Genomic DNA, 24,000 nt, shown 5'->3' on the forward strand with positions numbered 1-24,000 from the left:
CTCATTGCCGGACCCAGCCCAGATCTGAAAGGCAGCAAACTTCAACACCATTTCTATAAATGTAAATTGCAGAATCATCAGGCACCAACCTCACATTGGCTGCATGTTCACAGAACGAACAACAGTCAGATTACAGAAAAGTACTCTTTTCTCCGTCCCTCCCTCCCCTTTTAATTTAGCTCCAATTTGCAAAGTATCTGGAGGAACAAAGCAGGAAGAAAGGTCAAAATCCCAAAGGAAAATAAAAGATACACTGGCATTACTGCACCAATAGATTTGCTGAAATTTATGGTATAGACTCAAATGGTTTCCTTCAAGCTATGTACTGACTACATGACTGCCCTTTTATTGACCAATTGGTCTTATTAGCAGCGGCAAAAGCCCGTCAGTAATTTTAGCATGGGGGGGGCTGGGGGGGAAAAGGGAAAAGGGAAAAGGGAAAAGGGAAAAGGGAAAAGGGAAAAGGGAAAAGGGAAAAGGGAAAAGGGAAAAGGGAAAAGGGAAAAGACCTGAAGAAAGCCCATGAGACCCAAGCCTCTTAGGCTTACTGGCAAGCCTTTACGATAGCTCTGGAGTGCATTTGTTAATTCCCTGGTAAATTCTTTGCAGCAATCATCACAACAGGAGCCATCTCAGGAGGCACTTGAAGGAGGATGACTAAGTAGCTTTACACTGGCAGGCAGCTACAGGCAGCTTCTCCCAACCATGCAGGAAAGCAGAGGGGCCTATTTAAAAGCATATAGATGGACAATAAAATGTAGCAGGATGGGTCAATGGAATGCTACAGCAGAGGCAGACTGTAAAGGGCTCCATATATTTTGGGAGGTCAGTGGAGGCAGAGCAATGGCACAGATTAATCTCTGCAGCAGTGTCCTGGGGGATGACAACAAGGCAAGACCGCACAGTATCTAACTGGTACAAAGCTAGCAGGTGAGGGTCACGAGCCTGTCTCAGACCTGCAGCTGCACAGAGAGGTTTCTGAGATATCACTTGCAAAGCATCCATGCTGCAAAGAGTCCAGCTGCAAAGAATGAGAGGCCCTAATCAAATAGGATGCTAGCAAAATAGGAAGTTGGTGTGGTTCACAGCAATCAAAAGAAGGACTGGAGAAGTCCAGGCAGCATTTATCCCAGCCTAGAAAGATCTCGGTCACCCTGGAAATAGCAACATTGCACATGACTTACTCGGGTCCTTCAAAAGACTGTTCAGGCAGGAACAAGTTACAAAGATTGGGAAATGTCTTTTCTTTGCAAACTCAGTTAAGCTTTTACAACTGCTTTCAGCTCAGCTCCTGCTATGTTTTCTTCACAGCTTCTGGTGAACAGTGGCTTTGGGAAAGGTGTTAATTCTCTGTGCACTAAATGCATTAGGCAGAGCAGTCAAATTACAGCACCCACCCAGCTTGTAAATGGGCTTCATTATACTGCTGTATCTCAACATTTTCTGTTCAGGAGATGTGCAAGTGATTGGGTTGTTTGGTTTTTTGGTTTGTTTTTTTTTTTTTTATAACAAATGCAGTAAGAACACACGAAGAAATTTAAAAGGACCAGCACAACATAGCTTGGGCAAAAAGACAAGCCTCCACTTGCTCCAATCAATTGCAATGATTTCTCCTACTAAAGGCACTCTGTAGGACCTTCCAGTGTCTGGAGTACTGACAGTCAGACTTCTGCCACTGACTGACCTTTCCCCAAAGTCAATGCTCAGGAACACTTCCCAGTGCTCCAGCATTTTGAGAGCAGCAAATTTATCTGAGGTCATCATAACATCTATGAGCCAAGTAGAAGGGGTTGAAATTTTTTCCTTGCAAAGGCTGAACACGGACTGGGGTTTTCAGCAAGCCAAAATAGCAAAAGGCAGAACTGTGGGTGGGGGCGGGAAAGCTGCTAAGCTGTGGAACAGCCTCTCCCAAAGGGTCACTGGCACATTGACCCAACCTTACCTTGTCACAGAAGACTTTAATTTGGCAATAGGCTCTGTGGACAGGTTTGTTACTCCTGTTATTGTAGCTGTAGGTGTCAATCTGAAGATTCAGGGGCAGGCCTTTAACTCCCTTCTGAGAGGAGAAATCCGTGCTGAGGCAATTCACAGAAATGAAAACCTGCAGAAGAGGAAAGCAGCATCCATCAGTAGTGACACACAGACTCCTGGCTGGCCGCTGAGCAAGGGACTGCTCGGTAAGTGCTGAGATCTAAATGCTGGTCCTTGCCACTACAAGCAGGACCGTCTTTCTTCTGAGAGATCAGGTAAAATCCCCAAGAAACAGTACAACATTCTTAATTCCCTACATAAGCCATTAAAGGGGACAAAGCCACTTTGTCCAGAATGAATTTCAACAAACTCTGCAAACTTTATGAAGGCTCCACCCACCTTTCCCAGATATTTCCACCCAAGACACCTCAAATGTTGCCGTCAAACTTTTAGCAACACAAATCCTCCCACACCCAGTCCTCACTGCCCAGTGTTTTACCATCTTGGTAAGAACATAACCATGCTTCAAAAAATTTATATTACTTTGGGCAAGTTAAAACAAAGCTTTCTGTGAGTTTTACATAAGCTGCTGTGAGCACAGCTTATGCTTGAAACTACTTGGGGTTTTTTTGTTGTTGTTTTTTTGTAAATGATATTAAAAGCTTTTTAAAAATATTATGCAACATGTTATCTTTAAACACAGGAATAATGCCATTATTTCAGTGAAAGAGTTTCTGGGCTTTACACTTAAAAAGACAAACACTGTTTTGAATATTCCCCAGTAAGACTTACAACACCCTGTTAGTGTTCAGATCAAAAGGGAAAGAGTAATATTTTCATTATTCTAATAAAATAATTGCATTATGGGAAAAATGAATTAAGAGTGTTTTTGAACATATCTAACTTCATTTTCATAATTGCCTAAAAAAAACCCAAACCAAGGAAAAAAACCCCACAACCAGAGAAAAGGTCCAATGCTGCTTAACAAAAGGAAGAAATATCCTTGTGTGGATATGAACAAATAGACCAGGGTACTCTGTATCCAGAACATGGGCTTGCTGTGTGCTAGGCTCATCGCCAGGCAAAATCCTCATTATTGGCATGTCTCAGAAGAAGCTGCAATGATTAATTACCAGGAATTTACAACCTACCAAGACCTGCAATGGCTCCACTCCTCTCCTCTCTGCCTCAAGAATAAAGGCTGGGAACCCACTGCTTTAAAAAATAATCAAAGCCTTACGAGCCAGAAGCACCTTGCCAGAGATTTTGCAGGAGCACTATCCCACTACCTGATCACTTACTTATTGCACTACTACCATGAAGCACCTATTTGACAGTCTCTGCAGTGAGTTAGTGCCACCTCCCGGAGCTGCCCCGGTGTTGCAAAGTCTCAAGGTAGGTTTTGAAAAGCTTAAGGGTTTGCGTTAGATTTGTGGTTTTGCAAAGTGCTTATCGTGGGCTTCTTTGTACAGGTTCTGCAAGGTACTTTTCTAGTTTTAACAAAAGAGGGGAAATGGAAATGTAATAACTATCACCAGATTAAGGATATAAGCCTCCCCCCCTCCCCCCCATATATAACACAGTAGTATAAAAAGCCAGGGCAGGGGGAAATAGGATAGATAAGGGTCTTCTCTTGTAATAACTCGTCTGAATATTCAAGATTCACATGCAACTTCTTGCAGCTCCTGCGAGCACCAGCTGCCCCAGAGTGGAGAGACAGCTGCCAGCACACCAGCTCAGCGAACAGTCCCTACCCCTTCCCCTGCGCACACACACCATCCCACAGAGCTGGCAACGCCACTGCCGAGTCCCGCTTGTGCAAAGAGACATTGAGATGCATGAAACATCTCCCTCGAACCAGCATGGCAAGCTGGCAGAGCCCCAGCCCCTCCCAAGCTGCGCTGCTTGTTCTGCAGCAGCCCAAGCCAGGGACAGCGGCACCAGCCTGTGTCTCAGCATCCCAAACCCTGTGTTGTTCCAAGACAACTTTTTTTTAAACGTTAAATACATTCCAAATTGCAGCCAGGAAAATCACTTTAAAATAACCTCTTCTCAGCCTTCCTCAGACTAACCCAAATGATGGCTTTGTCAGCTTTTATCCACCCCCTTCCCTTTTTGCTACCTTCGGCTTTACAAGGGCATTTTGCTTGCAGCACTGGCACACCCTGGGGGAAAGCTTCAAGGAGTTTGAAGAGCTGCTTTCACCCACTTCAGAGCTAGGTAATCAGATCTATGCACAGCCTGAATAATCGTGTTCCCTGAGCAGGGGTTTTGTTTTTTAAAAAAGAGCCTCAGCTCCGGTGTTTGCATATTTTTACATTTTAAATTTTAATTTTATATTTATTTACCCATACAGAACATTCACACACAACTCTCACGTCTGTATGAAGAAATGACTGCATTCTTCAAGAAAACATACCCAAGCAGCCATGCCAGCAGGTCCACCTGCCTCAAAATTTCTATGAAATCCCTTGTTTGAGTTTGACTCCGCTGGTGTCCAGCAGTGTGAATGTGCAGCATTGGCCACCAGTTCTCTAGCAAGTGGTGTCACTTTTATACTGGATAATTCAGGTCTATGTTTTCAGTTTTCATGGCTTACCAGCTACGCAAAGCCCATGCAGCATGCTGGGCTGAAAGTAGAAGCATTGGTCTCGGCACAAGAGGTGCACGCTACAGCAGCAGAGCTGCATGGGTATCCCATGAGAATTTGGAATTGCCTGTCAGATAACAAAGATGATCCTCCTGCTTTAAAGTCTCCTCATTTGATTAGCTTTGGCTTTAAGCAGCTGACTTCATTTTCATGCCGTTTAAGTCTTCAGGACTCTGGGCAGGAGATGACAACTAAAACCTCATCACCTCTGTGAAGCAACAGAAAGCCAGCCTGTCTTCTGTTTGTACAAAGCCATTTGAGTTCAAAAGGATCATCTACTTCTCCCTACCCATCCTGTGACTCCTATTTTTGAGCAACTTCAGGTTGCCTCAAGTTCCACAAAAAACAGAGTTTAGCGAACAGCTCTTCCAGTTTGGGATAAAACAATTTCAAGCCAGGTGCTTTTTGTTCAGGAAGATTTGACTTGTGTTCGAAAAGAAACATAAGGCCAAGTGACTGCGCCAGCTACATCCCCACCCCAAAATTGCCAGAAGAAAGAAAAACATAACCGCAGAAGTTGCTCTGCGTCTTCAGCCTGCTAAGCAAGATTCCTTTTCATGTGTCCAACCTATTTTTCTAACGGCAGTTCCGCATTCTCAGCTATATTAAGATTTGTTGTTACTTTTAAAAAAAAAAAACATTTTCATCTCTCCTCCCAAGATTCAACACAAAGACAGCACTTAAAAATAGAGCACTGTCAAGCCCGAGCACTTACAAACATGAGTCAAGCCCTCAAAAGTTACGCAGATTTTCTTTAAAACTGAGATTTCTAAAAGGATTAGAAACCTGTTCTTGAGTTATTTCACTTGCTTGGCAGTTAAGCCTTTAGTCTATATTTGAATTGTATTTCCAGGCTTTTCTCTCCAGCCAAAGCCAGGCTTTATTTTCCTTTTCATTGATTTTTTTTCATGCCTTTTTTTATTATTATTAATGAAAGCAGAGATTGTCCTTGAGACAAACAGCTCTGCAATGGCAGGGTTTCAGATAAAACACCAAACAGCATGAAACCTGTGAGGTGGTATGAGCTGCTAACCCCCCACATCTGACATTCACCCCAACATGCTATAGAACCTCCTCCACCCAACACCAACGTGGGGTTTTCTGCAGCTTTTGGGGCAGATGAGCAGCAGCTCAGCCGCACACAATGGAAGACTGAAGGCAGAAGGATTAAAGCACCTCTTCCAGGATCATGGTGGAAGTCAATGTGGGAGGAAGCCAGACCTCATGACTTGCCGATCTGCTTTAACCACCTGACCACTCGCATCCCTCCTTGCCTAACTTGGGAGAAACACACTATGCCTGCGTTCAAATCTACAAGAAACAATCTTCCCTTTTAATAATGCAGGAAAAAAAAATTAGTCCAGCAGCTTTGCTGTGTGCCCTCAAGGAAGGGCAGCAGAGACAGCCAAGTTCTTTCCACACAGCACCTTTTTCTAACAAGATCTGCCTTTCAAACAAACCAGGAAAAATAGGCATAATTAAAGGGCAATCAAAGTGCTGCAGGAACCTCGCTGTCAGCGAGATGAAAGATGCCTATTTTAAATGAAGGCTTGCATACCCAGATCTCTTCTCCTCAGTTTATCTTGGACGCTGTGCTCTTTTGTCACACAAAAAGCACCAGCAATTTTGATTAGTCCAAAGGCTACATATGCAGCAGCTTTGGATGAAATGAGGCTTTACAAGGTGACTTCTGACTCACTGCAAAGCAAAGTTGAAAAGGAATGATACGTAGGTACACATCAACAATGTCTGGGGTGGCCATAGGTAATAGCAAGCAACTCGGATGGGTATTAGCACACTGTAAGCCCTGGCCAGTCCCCAGCAAACACAAGCATGGTTAAGACTGTAATGGCCATGTAACAGATCTCCCCATCGTGCAAAGTCTTGTATGTCCTTCTGGACAAGACCCTACACAGACAGACTTGGGACTATTCCAGTCTGATCACCTTGCTCCACATGGCTTTCATTTCAATAGAAGACAACTAAACTGAATTCACCTCCTCATATTTATGCTCCATTATATTTTTGTACCCAGAGGACAAAGACATTACTCAGTAATCCAAGTTCATTGGGTATTTCCTTCTCTATTGAGATAAAAACTTTAGCTTTTTTCTAGCACTAGTAGGCAAAAGCCTCTCATTTTAATGTTATATTCAACTTAAAATTGTCAGGATGCTTTTGATTTTGGATTACTGTGTTTGTACAGAATACAGATTTTGGAGCCTACAACACAGGTTAAACTCAATGAGCTTCTTTCCAGGGAATGCAGCCAGATACAGTTTTTCTTGACCTTGGCTAAATAAGTTCAATGTTCTGCCCAAGACACAGTAGGCAAAGGGATTCCAGTGTGTCCTAGGACCACCTCCCCAACACAAAGGCACAGCGTCTCACGCGCGGACCGATCACCACACATCCTACTTGCAGATCAGCCTAAGGCCATGCGCAGCCCTTGCACAACGGGATCCACTGGACCTATGCTGTGTCTCACTTTGCCTTCCTTCAGAGCAGCAAGGCCATTCCTGTGGTCTCTGGCTGGGGAGGGCAGCAGTCACCGCACAGTTGACTTGATCTACCTGTTATTTTCACTTTTTGCCGGACAAAGGGTCACAGAAACCCTCAACTGAAAACTCACATGAAGAGAAGCCTTTGAGGCTACAACAGCAGATCAAAAACCAGAGGAACAAATAAGGTAAAGGATCCATCAGACCTAAGTAAAAGAACTTGGGTATGGACCAGAGGACATGAACCAACCCCCTCCTCCTCCGCCTGCACAGACTCCCTTGGAGAACCAAGATGTGTACCCTTCAACACTAGGGAGTGGGAAGCTACACAGCTATGGCCAAACGTCAGGATACAGCCGCACCCCACCCTGGCTGCCAGCAGGAATTCTGGGAATCTCAATGCAAAGCCCAGCAGCCATCAGGTTGCTTGGTCTCCCACGAATGCACGCACGTGCAGTTCTGGGGTATGCAGCCATGTGGTCACAGCACTCCTTGCTGGCTAGCTGAAGGAGCAGCCCTAAGCCTGAATTCCACAAACAAGTCATTTATCAGCCCTCCACTAAAGAAAAATTACCCAGAAGCTCAAAGGTTGTTATTTAAATGCTGATGGCTGAATGCATGTGGTTTCTCTAAAGGCTTGGACAAATATAAACGTAAAAGGGAAAAATAAAGGGTCTTTTCTAAAGACTTGGCCACATGGATGTGTACGAGATAGGCCTTAACGTGCTTCATCCATGCTGTGAGCTGGCTGGATGCAAACGACCTCCAGCCCAAAAGCCTTATTAATTACATCAGCACAGCTCCAAGCTCTTCCAAGAGGCAGGGCTGTCAGCCTGGGCACCGCGCTGTGCTAACATAGCTACACGGCTTCCAGGATTCATGCTGGGTCATGGCCAGGCAGCTTGCAGTGCAGGCAGGGCAAGCACAGGTCTGCCCGCACACATCCGCAAAGGCATGTCCTAAGAAAGCAGCACTGGGAAGACCGTTCTGTCTTAAGAAGAAGAAGAAGAAAAAAAAATGCTTTGTAGAGATCACCTGAGAGGTGGCTAATCTTACTGCTCTCACATTCATTTCTTCACCTCCCACATGCGCCACAGGTTTTGCATCAGCAGGAGGCGAGCCAGGAAAGAGAGATAAAAAAATTGGGCAATTCACACACCTGTGGGCTCCCCAGCCACCTCCTGCCTTTGGGATCGGATGCTCCAAATAAGGCTTGTCTGGCAGATGTGCGATAGGGCCGCATCCATTCCAGCTCCGCTCAGCCAGACCCAGCACCATCCTGCTCACAGCCCGGAGAAGTTAGTTTGCATTCAGACCTACCAGGCCCAATGTGGGTGACTGACACAAAACACATTGCAGGTCCCACACCATACCAAGGAATGCCAAGTGGGAAACATGACCCAGCCCCAGATAAAAGAACATCCTCCTAGCAAGTTCACTCCATCAACAAAACAAAAATGAATGGTAATGAAAGGAAAATACGTATTCCTGCTCACAAAGAGCAATGCTGATTGTTATTCCAACCTGTTCTGAGGCAAGGAAATACAGGAATGTCTCTGCTCGCAATACGTGGGAAACCCAGGGATAGAGGTTCCCAGTCTTACCAGTGCTTCTTCCCACCCCACACTCTGATAAGATAAAGGCATGGGGCCAGGTGTCAGCTTTTGCTGTGTTGGTTGCAAAGAATGTAAAAGCAGCAGTTTGGCAAAAAAAATTGGCAATTTACGTTAAAAAAAACAACCAAACAAGAAAACCACCACACTACCAAAAAAGCCCCCAAACAAACAAAAAAAACAACTCACCCACCAAATAACCTCAACAAAAAACCCAAAAACAAAAAAGAAAAAAAAAACCAACAAAAAAGAAACCCCAACACAAAACTGAAAGAATTATGTCTACAGAGGCACAAAAATGGCTGAAAAGGAAGTTTTGCCATCAGATATGAAAGGAATGGAGAAAAGGAAAAAAGTCATCACCTAGTTTTCTCTACAGAAGAGCTAACTTCAGGAAGATGTGTTAGGAAACACATTGTGAGCACTGTAGTCGGTTGGAAGAGCAGACAGATGGTGGAGATTGGGACACCAAGTTCTGAAGAAAAACTGTGAGTTGAAAACCTGCTTCTAATTTGCAACGCTTAAAATCAAGGGCAACACATGCTTGTTTTTAAGAAAACCCAGAACAGAGTAGGGAGAGGTCTGCATTAAGAGGCAGGTAAGCAATACTTGCTATGACTTTCCTATGTCACTGCTCCAAAGGCTGTATGTACTTGTGCCTCAAAGTACTTGTGGTCTGCAGCCTTGGCTTCAAACCAATCTCTTTCCTTTAAGTATGTTTGACTCATCACATTTCATAGTTTCATTTCCAACTAGCCAAACCTGTACCTCTTCAATGCTGCTGAAGGTGGAAACACCTTCTTTAATGAGGCATATGACTGCTGTTTCATTACAATGGCATCCATATAAATGCGTGCAATATTCATCAATCAAAAAAGTTGAAATTCTTCCTACAGTGAACACCAAGGGAGGCTTATGCTAGAATAAACTCTTAAATCAGTGGTGTACACCCCAGCCTTACTTCAAGTTGTAGCAAGAGATCCACCCTCTCCAAAAATTGAGCTCATCTGAACAAAAAACCCTGCCCAAGAACTGCAGTCAGCACACATGAGGATCTGCCAGAAGATCACCCTCGTTGCCCAATCTGCTATTTCAAAAGGGCAATCCAAATTAGCCTAAAATTATTTTAATACAGGGCCATTCCACTTTTTTTGGAAAAAACCCAAACAAACAAAAAAACCAAACCAGAACACACACAAAAAAACAGGAAAAAAAACATTAATTGCTCTGTCATTGAAGGTGTCACTAAGAGATACCACAGCACCTTCCCTTTGGTGGAAAGACAGCAAAAAGCTCTACCACAATATTCTCCAGCTCTAAATGCCCCTGTTACACCCTCACCATGTAACCCTTTTTAGCAGAAAGGGTCTTTTCACACAGAACATCTGGTTTACAGTGCCTTTTTTTTTTATTTTGGAGGGAAGGAGTGGGAGGACAATAGAGCCCTTAATGTGTGGTGACATCATTTTTGGCTCCAGTCTCACCATCCTGCCTAAAGCAAGCCAGACAGAAGACCCCATGGGGGCCTTTCTCTGGGAGCTGCTGGAAGCAACGCTACGTTTCAGAACAGAGCTGTTGGCAAGCATGGAAGGGGTGCCCCAGCACAACAGCAGGGTCCTTGCGCTGTTACGACTACAAAAACAGTCAAAGAGGCTCTTGTCATCACCATGCAGACACAACAACTCACCCTGCTCAGACACAAGGCCCCAGCACTCCCACTCCATGAGGCAGGAGCTCAGACAGGATTTGAGCAAAGTGGGATCCAGCAAAGCCACTTAACCCTGGGGAAACCGATCCATCCAGATTGCTCAACTGCCACTGACCTGAGAGCAGGCCATGTCCCCAGGCCAAAGGTAAGGGATAGAGAATTTTCTTCACAGCCTAACGGGTAACACAACAGAGGTAACAGGACAATGGCCAACAATATGAAGAGTAGCAGGAAACATCCGAAAAAAATGTGCATTTAACCATGCACGTAGTGGCAATTTTCATTAAAAGACCTCTAATGGGTACCGGTCATGCTGAAGAGACCTGGGAAGAGATGGTTCCCAGCCTCAAAACTCATGACCTGAAACTACAAACACTTCTCCCAATTGACATATGGAGGAGGCAAAAAAGGGCTGCAAGGACAGGATTCCTCTTCCCTACCTTTAAAATCCCCTGATTTTAAAGATGGCCAAGCCTGCTGAGTCAATGAGGAGGGGCAGGCACCTCCAGAAAAAGCTCCTCCAGCTCTAGACACCCTGTCCCTAATGAAGTCATAGAAGTGAAAGATGACGAGCTTGTGTTCAGACATCTAAAAGTTGTTCGCAGAAGAACCCCACCTCAACTGTCTGCCCAACACGGCAAACATCCAGGACGGAGTGGGAATGAAGTCTCCACAAGCCTCAGGGTAACTCCAGCATTACCTGTTGAGTGCAAGTGAGTGTATCAGCTACACATCTTTGTCAGACTCATCAGATCATGCTTCCAACCAACCAGGATGGCTCCTGACTGAGTAGCTGTGCTGGCTTTCCTGAATATCTAATTCAACTACTCACTAGTTTATCAACTAATTTCCCAGTTCACCATCTCCCCCTTTCTCCTCACAAAGCATGATTACCTCCTCATCCAGCTCTTCCCCTACCCTGATCTGTCAGGTGGTGGGATCAGACCCCACTGCTAACATGGACACACCTGGAAGCCCCCCAGAATCACCACTCCCCCACTCTGGAGTGCCTCCTGCCAATCTTTCTACCCTGCCCTTGCTTTACTTCCAGTCTCAGGAGCACCACTTTGGGGCAGTCTGTCTTTTCCTCCCCACCCTCGGCTCACTTCACTGTCTCAGAGCAAGGAGGCTTTGGATCCTGGGTCCTCTTCCAGCTCGAACACACTCAGGGAATACTTAACCCACCTCTATTCCATAAAGTGGCCACTTCTAGCCGCTCCTGTGATGTCCCAAAGCAACAGAAGAGGGCAGAGAGGAGCTGCCAGAAAGAAGTACATAGCCTTTGCTCTGAAACCCACTGACACTGTCTGGTCCCAGAGTGGCAAGTGTCTGTCCTGCATGAAATACTCCTGGTTTCTACACACATGGGCTCACAAACAGCACACCAATGCAGCCAGCTGTGTGACAACTCCACCCGTGCAGAGCCAGACCTGCCTGCTGTGTCCAGCACCCAAAGCCCTGGCGTAGCCCTCAGCTCTCCCAGCACAACACAACCAGGAAATTCTGGTTGCTGAGGGCATCTCAAACATCCTTTCCATCCCCCAACTCAACAGCTGCAAAATACACACATTTTCCTTGCTACAGAGTGAGCAGGTGACTGGTTATCACCTGGAAACAGTGTTTCTTCACCAGAAAGCTATATTTTACAAAATCCCTGAAGCGCCCCAAGGGGACTGGCAAAGCACTCAGGCAGGTGACACCCTCCGGCACAGACAAAGCAGCAGAGTTCCAATATTCTTGTACACCCCCACAATGAAGGCTAGCACAAGAAGAGCAAGTACCTGGTCCCAGAGCTGCTGGGGCAACTTCCTGTAATAATATGCTATTTCTCCCTTAAATCCAACACACACCCAGAGCCCTGGGTGCCTAAATGAGTAATTACACCAAAAACCCCAGACGCAGAGCCTCATTGCCTCCCATTTGACACCACTGCACAGGATCAAATCATTCCCACAGCAAACTGGGAGCAAGAGGGAAATGGGAGAAGCAGCAACCACAGAAGAATCACCTGGCTCTGGTCCTGGTAACTCCAGGACTCAGGAAGCAAATTTCTAATAATCAAGGCTTGCTGGCTAGTAAACATACCATCTATGCAGCACTGCTGCTGTTATTAAATATAAGACACTGTATTTATCACAGTGGAGGACTTTCTGTAGCATCAGAGACGCAGCTCTATTTATTCCCTGCTCTCTTCATATACTTCAAGATTATTGTTTGGGGAGAAAAAAAAAAAGACAAAAAGAAAGAAAATTAAAATAAAAGAGAGGGAGAGAGCATGCAAGGTAAATGAACCATGCAATAAAAATTGTTGAAATTGGCTCAGACATCTCCTGATAAGATCACAGGAGTTGAGAAAGAACTGCAGCTCTACTGGTAAGAAATCCAACCATTGACAAAAATGCATCCACTTAGGGGGAGGAAAAAAAAAAAGTTAAACAGACACTTAAACACATAGAGCATTTGCTAAAAATGCCAGTTCTTTGATCACTGAAGTCCAGAGTATTTTTGTCTTAATATGATTCTGATCCTAGGAGCCAAGGCTTGTACTCTTGGTATCAACAGTACCCTCTGCGGGTTCATACAAACCAATCCTCAAAGTATATGGATCTCACACACTCAGACTGTGAATCTGGAAGCAAATTTCCCTCTGTAGCTACAAACCCAGTCTGGTTCACGCTTCCCCATACCACCTCATCCTGTGAAGTTCAGCCCCAAGCTGAAGTATCACCGTGAGGGTCCTTAGACCTTTTCAAGCTGCTATTGGCAATTTCACTATAGACTGAAACTACTCATTCAGGGGTCTGTAGAGTACCTGGGCAATAACCACCTGCTTCATAGGGCTGGGCTCTGTCACCTGGTGGGAAGGGATGGCTTTCCTTGGGGCAGGCACAGGGTTCTCAGCACCAGCTCTAAGCCCAGCTCCTGGGTTAGCAGCCTGTCCCTACTGCTGTAGGATGGCTCAGCCAGCAGAGAGGCAGCTGCGGAGCTGTGAAGTGCTTCTCACTCCTTGGGGAACCAAAATCATTGCTCTGTCTGCATGATCCATCCCTGCGTGCAAATCCTAAGCCCTCAAGTACCTTGCAGACACTGATTACCCAGGTTCCTTGAATGTTAGACTGGCTATGGCAGCAGGATAACATTTCGGGAATACTTAACTGCCTCCTTTTGACAGCCCTTCTGAAGCTTCATCTGTTTGTTCACATAGCAAAGTGCTTCATGCTTCAAAAATCATGTCAACCCTTTTGCATCCTCCAGTAGGTAAGGCCCTCCCTGCCATCCAGTCAAATCTGGTGAACAGGGAAGCCTGGCACCCAGCGCCAGCCTCACAAGTAATGTCATGCATGCTGCAAGGCAGCACTTTCAGCAGCAGCACACACAGCTCCTCATCGCTGCCTGCCAAGCATCCCAAGCTTCTCCCACAGAGCTGAAACACAACAGCAGCCCCCACATCACCTCTCCCTGCCTGTTCTCCACAGGCCTTGTGCAGCACAGAGCAAAGCTCATGGTGACAGTGGGCTCTGTGCAGTGACACCACCCACTGCACCTCCCTGCAGAGCGTAGTAGCACACACAGCTCTAGAGAAGGACCTTTGCATTCTCTGCTCCTCTGTTCCCCAAGCTAGGCTCTCCCTAGACATGGCACTCTGCAGCTGTCGGTAGTTTTCCCCATGATGCTGGCGACTAGCATATGAAGTACTAGCAAGGGAACAGCCGGTCTCCAAAAATTGAAGGAGACTGTTCCCAATTTTTAATGAAAACCCAGGCAGTAATGAAACTCTCCAAAGAAAACTCCTGCACTTTGACTCCAGCAACAAGCCAGTGGGAAATGCCTTTGGAACTGAGGTGACTCCACTCTGACCTGCTGTCCTTGCACCCAGCTACTAGCTAGGGAAGCTGCCCGTACTTACGCACCTACCGCAGTGCCCATAGCTCTGAAAAAAGATCAAACCAGAGTTCACCAGGAGGCTGCTCTAGCTTGAAATAGGTCACTGGGTGTTGGGATCCGTGGTTTCAGCAATGCATGCTTTGGGAGCTCAATGGCAGCAGCTACTCCCTCTTCTGCTAAAGGCAAGCCCATTGCCACAGCCTAAATCCCTCAGAAGCTGCCCCCTGCCTCACGCAGGGATCCTCCGGGAGACTGTGCTTGCTGCCAAGCGCAGCTACGCTCCATCACACCTCCCGCACCACTTCATCTGCTCTGGAAATGCTCAGCGCTTCCTTTTGTCAGTACTTGTCTGTCAGGTAGGCAGTTCTGCCAAGAACCTTGAAGCAGTTGCACATGCAAACCCTCTTAAGAAATAGCCAGAAGGTTTTGCCTAATGCAAGAGCGTAAACAAACTTGTTACATGCTAATCACCAGGTAGGCCACACACCCTCCCCCTCCCCCAGCCCCCGAATCTGCTAAAAGGACAGGAAATATAATCACAGCCACATACCTTCGCTTCCTCATTGATGTCCCAAGTGAAGGATATGGCATTGTATGCGATCTCCTCAATGTTACTGATGGTGTTGAAGCTTTCCTTGTAGTCAGCTGTTAGAAAGAAGGACGCATGAGGGAGAGGAAGAGGAGATACCATCTGGAATCCTTAATCACACAGAGCAGCTAGAAACTACAACTCCTCAGCAAGCCCTTGGGGGCAAAGGAAGCTGAACTGCACTTAAGAGTGGATCATTAAAAAGGCTGGAAATGGTTCTCATACAGAAAAAAAACAACAACAAACAGGAGGAAGGAGGAGAACGGGACTCTGCAGAAATTCCAAACTAGAAACTCTAGTGAGAAAGGCAGACATCCCAAATATCGCATGTCCTGTGCCATAACCTGCTATGTGCGGGTAACTCTACCCTGTACAGCAAGGGCATAAGCTCTCAGTAAAACTCCTTCAATAACAAACATTTGCATGCGCGTCTGCTTTAAGTGCCAAGTGATTAATCCCTGCTTTTATTTCACAGAAGGAAGGGACGAGGAGTACAACCCAGCCTTTAGCCAGAAAAGGCTGGAAGCCAGCCAGCCCCAGCCTTGTCTGGAGGCAAGTGGAAATTTGCAGTGTTTTCTTTTTTTATGCGTACCAAAGACCACTTGTGAGTGAAGCTGTGGGAAGGAGGATCATTAGTGTCAAGGTATTCCTACAAGGATCTTGTCCTTTGAAGAAACACAATATTTAGGACAGCCACAGAGTCTATAACCTGCGATTTAGCTACAAGCACCAGGATATGCCAGAGCAACTGTAGTTTGGAGGGGCGTGTTAGTTCTCCCAGTGCAAAACCCTGAACTTGGCCTGCTCACCAACCAAAATCCTCCAAAATTCAGCCTCTTCAAGGAGTCCTTAAAACTACAGCATTAGCTCCAAGCAATCAAAAGTTCTCTCTGGGCTTTCAGCAAAGCTATGGATAGCAGAGAGTGCGATCCAAGGTCCCTTAAAATAACAAAGCTTTAGCAGAAAACCAAACCTTGCCAAGGAATTAGGTCTGGAGTTTGACATCAGCAATGACAGTGTTCCTTACCTATGTCAATGCATCTTTGTTTGGCCGTGTGCTGTCTTGAGTGCCAGTATTTCCAGTGCCTGAGCTGATCTTCCCTTGTTTTGTCTTCAGCAAACACAACCATGATGACACTCTGAAAGGAGAGTGGAAGGGAGTAATATTTAAAAAAAAAAACCAAACACCACCACCCCCCACCCCCCCCAAAAAAAACCCCAAACACCACCACAAACACATGAAAGAGAAAAGGCCAGAGAGTACATTTATATTTATTTTGGAAGTTCTTGTTGGTATCAGGTTTTCTGCTTTAGGCTTTCCAACTTGACACACGACAGTATACCTGGCACACTGCTGCCAAACAGGAAGACAGACAGCAGCGCTTTCTGGGTCATAAACAGAGATGAGCAGAACTGCTCTCCTAACTGGAGTTCAAGAATCTCATTCCAGGTGTTGCATCACCTTTACACAAGTGCTGACACCACTTCTTAACAGACTGAGCCAGGATGGGCTGGTCTGGAAGTAAGTGGACAGCAAAGGAATGAACATTGACGTAAGAGAGCAGGTAAGCTGGCCTTAGTGCTGATGCTCGGGTTTAGATTACTGCACTTCGGGAGAGTTTGACGCTACCATTGTACACACCCTCTTTCCCAAGAAACCACAAGAGCTCCCACTCACTCGGACTTTACTGATGGGGTGATGGATTCCTTCACTGCTGCTGACTTCTTTCAGCGTGATTGGGTAAAATTGACCTTTATTCAGGTAAGTCATCGTGCTGTCCCCAGGCTTCTGTCGGAGGGACTTGGAAGCTTCCAGAGTGTATTCAAAGTTATTCCTACAGAGCAAAGAGGGCAGTGATTGCTAAGGCATTTTCCTGGAAAGCCGATTAAACGTTCCACATTTAATTTGGAGAAATTCCAAAGTCGTTAGTTGACTCACTAAGCCGTCAACAGGCAAGGAAGTTGGAAAACAGGATGAGCCCCTTTTTCAACCATTTCCTTCATGAATGAACATTTAAGAGAAGTTCTTGGCAAACTACATCCCAAGACACATCAGCAGGCCAGACTGGAAGCTCCCTATTCAGGCTGAGAGCAGCAAGCTGCTCTCATGGAACAGAAAAGTATCTATTAGCAATTAAATTAAATTCACAAGCTAATAAGCCATTCAGTGGCCATTGTCTTCTCCTCTTCCCTCTTGGTCAACTGTAGTTAACCAAACAACTAATTTATTCCCCTCCCTTAGAGTTCAGATGAGTTTCATGCTTACTATTTCTGCTGTAGATTTCCAGCAGGGAGAGGGCAAGGCAAGGAGGCCAGGGAGAGGGACACAGCTGGAAGCCAACTCCAAGACCACTGCAGAGCTGACAGACAGCGCTGCATCTTCCCATGGGACAGGGAGTTGGTACAAGGACAGCGACTGAAACCGGGTGGTATTTCCAACCCTGCAGGTTGTTTTCCTCAAATATACAGGTAGGATTTTCAACTGTGAAATTCAAATGAGCAGACATTGTTGTGGTTTTGAGATCCACAGCCTCCCCAGTGCCTGACAGAGACTCATTTCAGAAGGGCATGAGCTGTACTGCTTGCTCGTGGACAACTGTAAGAGAATAGGAGGATACGGGCCAACGGGGGCCTTAAGCATTACCCAGAAATGCTGTCAAAAACATAATCTTCTGAATTCATGTTGGCCATTCTGAGATTCAGTTCAGTAGGAAAGAAAACCTGGGGTAGACACAAAACAAAACAACACAACAATTAACACAGCAGCAACAAGAAAAGTCAAGATTAAACAGATACTCATTACCACAGAACTTCTGGCAGGCAAACTGATCATCAGATAACAACTGATTTTTGTTCTGTACAAACAGGACACTTGAGCAGGGTTTTAATCCAAAATTTTTGGGTGTCAACTAAGCAAAACATCTCACAAGCCTTCTGAGTCAGCTTAGGGCAACCTTTTAAAGCTTTCCCAAATCTCCAAGAAAGGGCATAGCTACACAGTTCCTTGAGTTCTGGCTTAAAAATCAAAACACGGTTACACTGTTGTTTTCAGTTGGTACCATAAAACAAAAACCAGGGATTTTTATCCAGGTTTAACTCTCACTCAAGGCCCCTAAATACACCGACTGTTTTCTACTGACACACACACACCACACCTAGAAACCTGCAGTAAGGAAGCTTACAGACATAGCCACTTCACTTTGGTACCTGCAAAGGCACTGCAGAGTCCTGAACTCTTGCAAAACCTGGCCCGGTGCTGTGGATCGAGATACCTATTTCCACACCCTGCAAGTCAAAGGCTCTGTCACTAGTAAGATTAGTCATTTGCTTTTGATAATGAATTCATGTTGTGAAGGTTTTATTTACTAAGTTAAACTTATGCACCTTTCTGACAAAGTCTTCTATTCCTAAATTACCAGACAGATTTCTGGCTCAAGTAGCAAGAACAATTAAAGATGGAACTGGATCTCTCCATCCAGATCAAGACATGCACACACGCGCACAGCAACTGCCTCTCTTGGTACCTCTTGCACGCCCTCTTTGAAAGTCTCTGAGAAGGTGGAGTCCGGTGTTCGCCTCTGGGAGTTTTGAGGCTGGGTGTTGGAACTGAACTGGTCGGGATTGAGGTTCCTGTCGAAGACCACCACCCGCTCAGGGGGCTCAGGGTGGTAGACACTTGGTGGGATGCCCACTGCAAAGCCATGGGGCTGCGTCTCCGTTTTGATGGAATGGGTGGGCATCGTGGCAATTGAAACGGTGACTGTCGTGTCAGGGGTTGTAAGGTGGCCTCTCTTGTCCATGCCCATCTGGGGTGTGTGTGGAAGGACAATATTGAAAGGCACATTTTTCAGAACCTGGACTCTGTTTTCTCCAGCAGAAATGAGTGACTGTTCTGTTACATTTGGGATGCTGTTCCTTTAAAGGACAAAGAAAAAAATCATGCATAAATTATACAGCTCATTTTCTCATTAAACAAGAGCTAGAAATACTTCTCGGCCTTTTGGACAAGGACAGCTGACACCACCTCTCCTGCTCGTGCAGAACAGCTCAATCCTAACCTGAAAAGCTGAGAAACTCATTCAAAAAAAAAAAAAAACAACCCCCCCCCAAAAAAACCCACAAAAACACAAACCAAAAAACAAAACACCTCACCCACTGCTAACAACCCCACCTTGGAGATGAATTACCCTGGAGCAAAGGGTGAGAGTTCACAGCCCAGATCCTCACTGCTTTGAAAACAGCAGTCCAAAACTAAGCACTCTGAGGCCCTTCCCACCACACATTGGCAGACACAGGCTCCATGAAACTGCTCTTTGGCAGATGGAGAAGGACTGAGAGCAAGGCTGCTGCTCCTCTGCCCTAGGACTGCATGCCACCTGGGAAGCACTAATAGGAAAATTACACCCCTTTTTCATGCGCAAACCCCCAGGAAAATCCACACCGAGACTCCTGGGACTCATTTGCATAACTTCCAACTCTCCACCCCACCACACTCATTTCTGCCACGACAACACCGAGATCTGTGGCTGAGCTGACCTCATAGCTAGCAGCCACTAAGTCAGCCTGCCCTCCCTCTCTCCCTCTCCACAACGTGGTCCTGCCCTCTCCTTTGCACCAATTCTGATGCTCCCCCAACCCCTTGGTGAGCCAGTTCAGCTTGTTCCACTGGCAGAAAACTAGCCTCCTCTTTTTTTCCTGCTAGGTTATGGGTCAGTGGAAGACCAGAGCTGGTATGAGGGGAGCAGTGGGAACACATGGCTGGGAACCAGACTGCTCTTCTCAACAACGAGTTGTTCAATGGGCTCAGCCAGACCACAAAACGCCACCTCGAGTCCTTAAAGCATTCTAGTCTGTCCAAAGGAAGAGGATGGTAGGAGGGGAAGCCTGGCTTGAATGAACCTCACATTTGTAATATTTACTTAAGTCAGTATCATCTTCTGCTTGGGAGGCACGAGAGAGGGAGTGCAGGAAGAGGAAGAAAGGCAGGCGTTCCAGAGGATACAAAAGAAGTCCATGAACAATACAAAACCAAAACTAAATCGCAAGCACTTTGAAGTCCTTCCCTATCAGCCCATGCATGAAGAAGCAATGCTGCTGGTAGCTGACAACAAAGTCAGCAGTGAGCAACTGAGGCAACCACCTGCAAAAATAAAAGGATCACCAGTCACCTCCGCAGCCTTGGGAAGGGGTGCATGCATTACCAGGCTGTGCCTAGTGTTAAAAAGACCAGCTTTTGCTATGCTGACTGTATGACACCAGTACAGAGAAAGCAGATGGATGGCGATGAGCAGCAGTTTGGGCCTCAGCTCTTCACATCATGGTCCAATCCCCATCCTGTTCTTGGGGCAGTGCAGGAATTTGGGGCACAGAGTAAAAGCAAACCACTTCTCTCTTCCAGCACAATGCTGCAGTGCAGCACGTTACTTTTCTTCAGCAGCTTTGGTGGTGTAGGAGGGAAGGGAGATAAGCAGACAAACAATAATAAAAACTAATACCTTTTGCTATGGTCTTGGTCAGGATGTTCTACCTCGGGTTTAGCTGTTGAAGATCTCCTCTCCCTTGGAACCTAGGAAATACAACACATGCTGTAATTGCGTTCTTCCTCCCATACAAAAAAACCCAAAACAAAACCACCACTCCTCAAAAACACAGAGACTTAGTCAAATTAAGTAAGCATCACTCTCTGATACCAGTCATTATTAGCATTACAGTTTGATCAAAGTTCGTACAGCTTTGGGATGCCAGGCCCACCCCACGCGATGTCCTGCTGATCCCTGTGTAGACTACTTGGCCAGCTGTGCCAGCCCTGGGCTCCTGCCAGCACCAGGCAGTGGGAAAAACTGGTGCAGAAAATGGTCCATCCCTGGCTGGAGCACCAGCACTGGTGTGAGCAGGACCAGAAGCAGAGCCCCCAAGGTTTGCTCCAGCAGTGAAGGTTTCCTCCTCTGCAGGCTGGCAGGGTCCAGCTTACTGGATGAGCTCAAGGCTTGTGAAAGGACGCTGCTCCACAGCCCCTTCCCCATGAACACGTGCTCTCTAGGCCACTTCCTCAAAGACCACTTGAGGCTTTCCTTTCTCCTTGGAGACCAGGGGATTTGGGGACGCTCAGGTCCAGTAAGTGTATTGGGATGCTACATATCATTTTTGTGCACAGCCACATACAACACCCTGTCCCAAACTGTATTAAATCTTTTATAAACAAAAGGTAATGACCAGTGCTCTGGATTTAAGACAGCTCAATACTGCTCCTCATATTTTATGCCGTGGACAGGATTTGCCCTGAAAACACCACATACCACAACACTGATCACAAGCCACCTCATCCACACACAAACACGTGCCATTTTCCTGGCTGTGCGGCAAGGCCAAGGTATACAGAAGAAGGTGAACTCTTCGACCTGCGGCAGCTTGGTTCACTGGAGCACACAGCCAGTGCCCCAGCGACCCAAACAGCTCTTGCCACCACTGGCACAAGCCTATGGTGCTCAAGTCCCCTCAACTGCACAGCAAGCCCACACACGCTCCTCTGCAAACCCACACATGGCCCCCAGGGCTTTTGTCACCCTCAACACGCCTCCTGAATGAGCAAAGCAAACACCTTCTGGTGTAAGGAGGAGTAAACTCCCACCACCTTCCTTCGCTGAAGCCTGCTCAGAGACTGCCTGCCTTTGCCAGCTTGGGTGCAACACAGGGAACCACCACTTTACTGCTAACTCAAAGGCTGATGGCTTACCTGCACGAACAGCATGCTTCTCTAAACAGCACCCGACTAACACCTAAGTCCTGGCTCTTCCACATAACCGGGAATCTCCAGGAACACCAGAATTGTTGGATTCTCCACAGTAACCAGCAAAATTTGGAGAACCTCTAGCTGGAAACCGCTAGGAGGCCAACACTACTAGTCACTAAAAAACAAGGGTCTTCCGAGCTGTGTTTGGCCAACACTCCTAAACTCTAGATTTTGATCAAAAATTTGTTTCCTGTAAGGCCTTATTAACCACAGTTGAGCTATCAGGGTAGCTCATTAGTCAAGTGGAAGAAAACTCAAGTTGTTTGGTTTTGTTGGGTTTTGGTTTGTTTTTTTGTTTTTTTTTAATACAAAGGTGATCTCATTGGCTGCCTTTAATATTGCAGAGGGGGCATATTAGAAACGTCTAGATGTTGTCCCTCTAGCATTACTTCGTAACAACCCCCAATAAATCTTTCAACCTCTAAACATTTTGCTTCATGCAAGCGTACAGGATACCTGTTCTTCCACAGATTTTTCTGTACACTCACTGATACCCAAACATAAGAGGAAACCCTGAATTAGACGTTAATGTACAGCAAATCCCTTCTGCTTTGCCAAGCGTGAGGGATCAACATCAACGCTCTCTTTGTAATCTACAGGTTTAGAAATCAAAACTGATTTTGTGGATTAAAATCGTTCTGGTGAAAAGCGGTGTGGGTTTTTTTTTTTTCCAAAAGCAGAGCAAGCACAGGCACAAAGCAGAAAGCCAGTTTTCTCACAGAACTAGCTGAATATCATCCACATCAGTGAGTTTGTGGCATTCTGTCGTGTGCGTGTGGAGTGCTAATCTCCATATTAAGCGTTACAAGAACATTTTGATACACAAGACGTGTTCAACTCTTAAAAGGGCAGGCAAGGTTTTTGCGTGCACAAGGCAACCTCTCCTCATGCTTGAAGAATATAGAGACACTGGCAATTACACTCACTGCTGTTAAGACACTAGCCAAAGTGTCAGGCACACAAGTCAAGTCAGCCTCCTGGCCTCCCTGCATGCTCAGCAAAGTAAAAAAAGGCATCTCCACCCAGTGAGCCAGGCCACTGTAACGCAGGCATCTAACACGAGCAGGACTCCTCCCCGCCTGGAAACGCTTGCTGGTCTCCACTGACTTGGACGTGGACTGGAGATAACTACCCTAGCTTAGACTTCTGGTATTTAGGAAAGAAAGCTCAGCAAAACGTATCCCACACAAACCAGAAGGTTATCTGTTTGACTGCTCAATTCACCTGTGAGCATCTAGGAAGGCACATGGAGAGGACCACGAACACTGGGGAAGACAATGACAGTTGTCAAAGGACTAATAGATTACAACAGCTGAAGCTTACTGAAGATAACAAGGGATGCAGACAGCAACTCCTTCAGGTGGACACTTCCGGTCCACACACCACCAAAAATCTGTAGTTACAGCTTAGTATCAGGTGAGACTAAAGTAGCACATCAAAGCCCCAACAAAAGCCAACGGTCCCACCGAATAGGGAGCAAAAGGAGAGAAGTTTCTTTCTCCATGTGTATTTACATTCAGACAGGGACATGCTCCCAAAGTCTCATCCTTCATGACTATTTCTATAATACATCACCTCCTGCAGATCCTGGAGTTGACAGGCAAAGTGCTACTGAAGCTTTTGACCCATTACATTAAGATTCAGGGGATCTTATTTTACTGAGCTAAAAATAAACCAGTTTTCAGAAAAAGGGACATGGAATTTTTTCCATTTAAAAACCACATAGTTTAAAGTCCTCGTGATCTATACATAGCTTCTGCAAAATCCTCTAGCAAATGACACCTTCTCCACGGGTGGAACAAGAGCTCTGCTGGCTGCCAGAGCATACCCACTCCAATCTACCTTGTAGTAATCATAGAGCAGTCCGAGGGCAGCTGCGCTGTCTTCATCACCATTGATGCTCATCATGGCTTTGGTAGCTGCTGTAAGGGGATTTTCAAGAAAGGTTTTCCAGGCCTCATCTTCACTGGTGTAAGGACGTCTCTGAGAGTAGAGAGAGTCATTCTGAAGAACCAACACGGGTCTTTTACTTGAATCATAAAAAAAAAGAAGAAAGAAAAAAAGCCACCTGTTAGAACACATGAAAAACATTCCTAAAGTTCTTCAAAATTAGCTGCCCCAGTTTCACAGGGTTCATATTCTGATTCAGTGCACTGCAAGGATTAGTCAACACAAAAAGCCCAGAAACCTAATTCTGATCTCACTCACGCTCAGTGTAAATCAGGATTAATTTGACCAAACTCAGCTGGATTACACGAGTCTATATAAAAAGGCAAAGCCGTTTAAAAGCACA

At 45.9% G+C, this 24,000-nt stretch overlaps 1 protein-coding gene across 1 annotated transcript in view; it reads right to left on the reverse strand.

Moving 5' to 3' along the window:
* GRHL1 (grainyhead-like 1 (Drosophila)) overlaps positions 1-23,630 on the reverse strand; it is a 36,837-nt gene extending 13,207 nt beyond the window's left edge. Inside the window, exons 1-8 of the mRNA XM_010566683.1 lie at positions 23,550-23,630; positions 20,413-20,483; positions 18,442-18,832; positions 17,562-17,638; positions 16,596-16,752; positions 15,945-16,056; positions 14,879-14,973; positions 1,943-2,101 (exon numbers count right to left, since the gene is read on the reverse strand). Coding sequence (XP_010564985.1) covers positions 1,943-2,101; positions 14,879-14,973; positions 15,945-16,056; positions 16,596-16,752; positions 17,562-17,638; positions 18,442-18,832; positions 20,413-20,483; positions 23,550-23,615 — 1,128 coding nt within the window. The 5' untranslated portion in view covers positions 23,616-23,630. The remainder of the gene's footprint in view (positions 1-1,942; positions 2,102-14,878; positions 14,974-15,944; positions 16,057-16,595; positions 16,753-17,561; positions 17,639-18,441; positions 18,833-20,412; positions 20,484-23,549) is intronic.
* Between the last annotated feature and the right edge of the window lie 370 nt (positions 23,631-24,000).

The sequence above is a fragment of the Haliaeetus leucocephalus genome, unplaced genomic scaffold (genome assembly GCF_000737465.1).
Source record: "Haliaeetus leucocephalus isolate CR32 unplaced genomic scaffold, Haliaeetus_leucocephalus-4.0 Scaffold217, whole genome shotgun sequence".
In the NCBI taxonomy this organism is placed as follows: Eukaryota; Metazoa; Chordata; class Aves; order Accipitriformes; family Accipitridae; genus Haliaeetus; species Haliaeetus leucocephalus.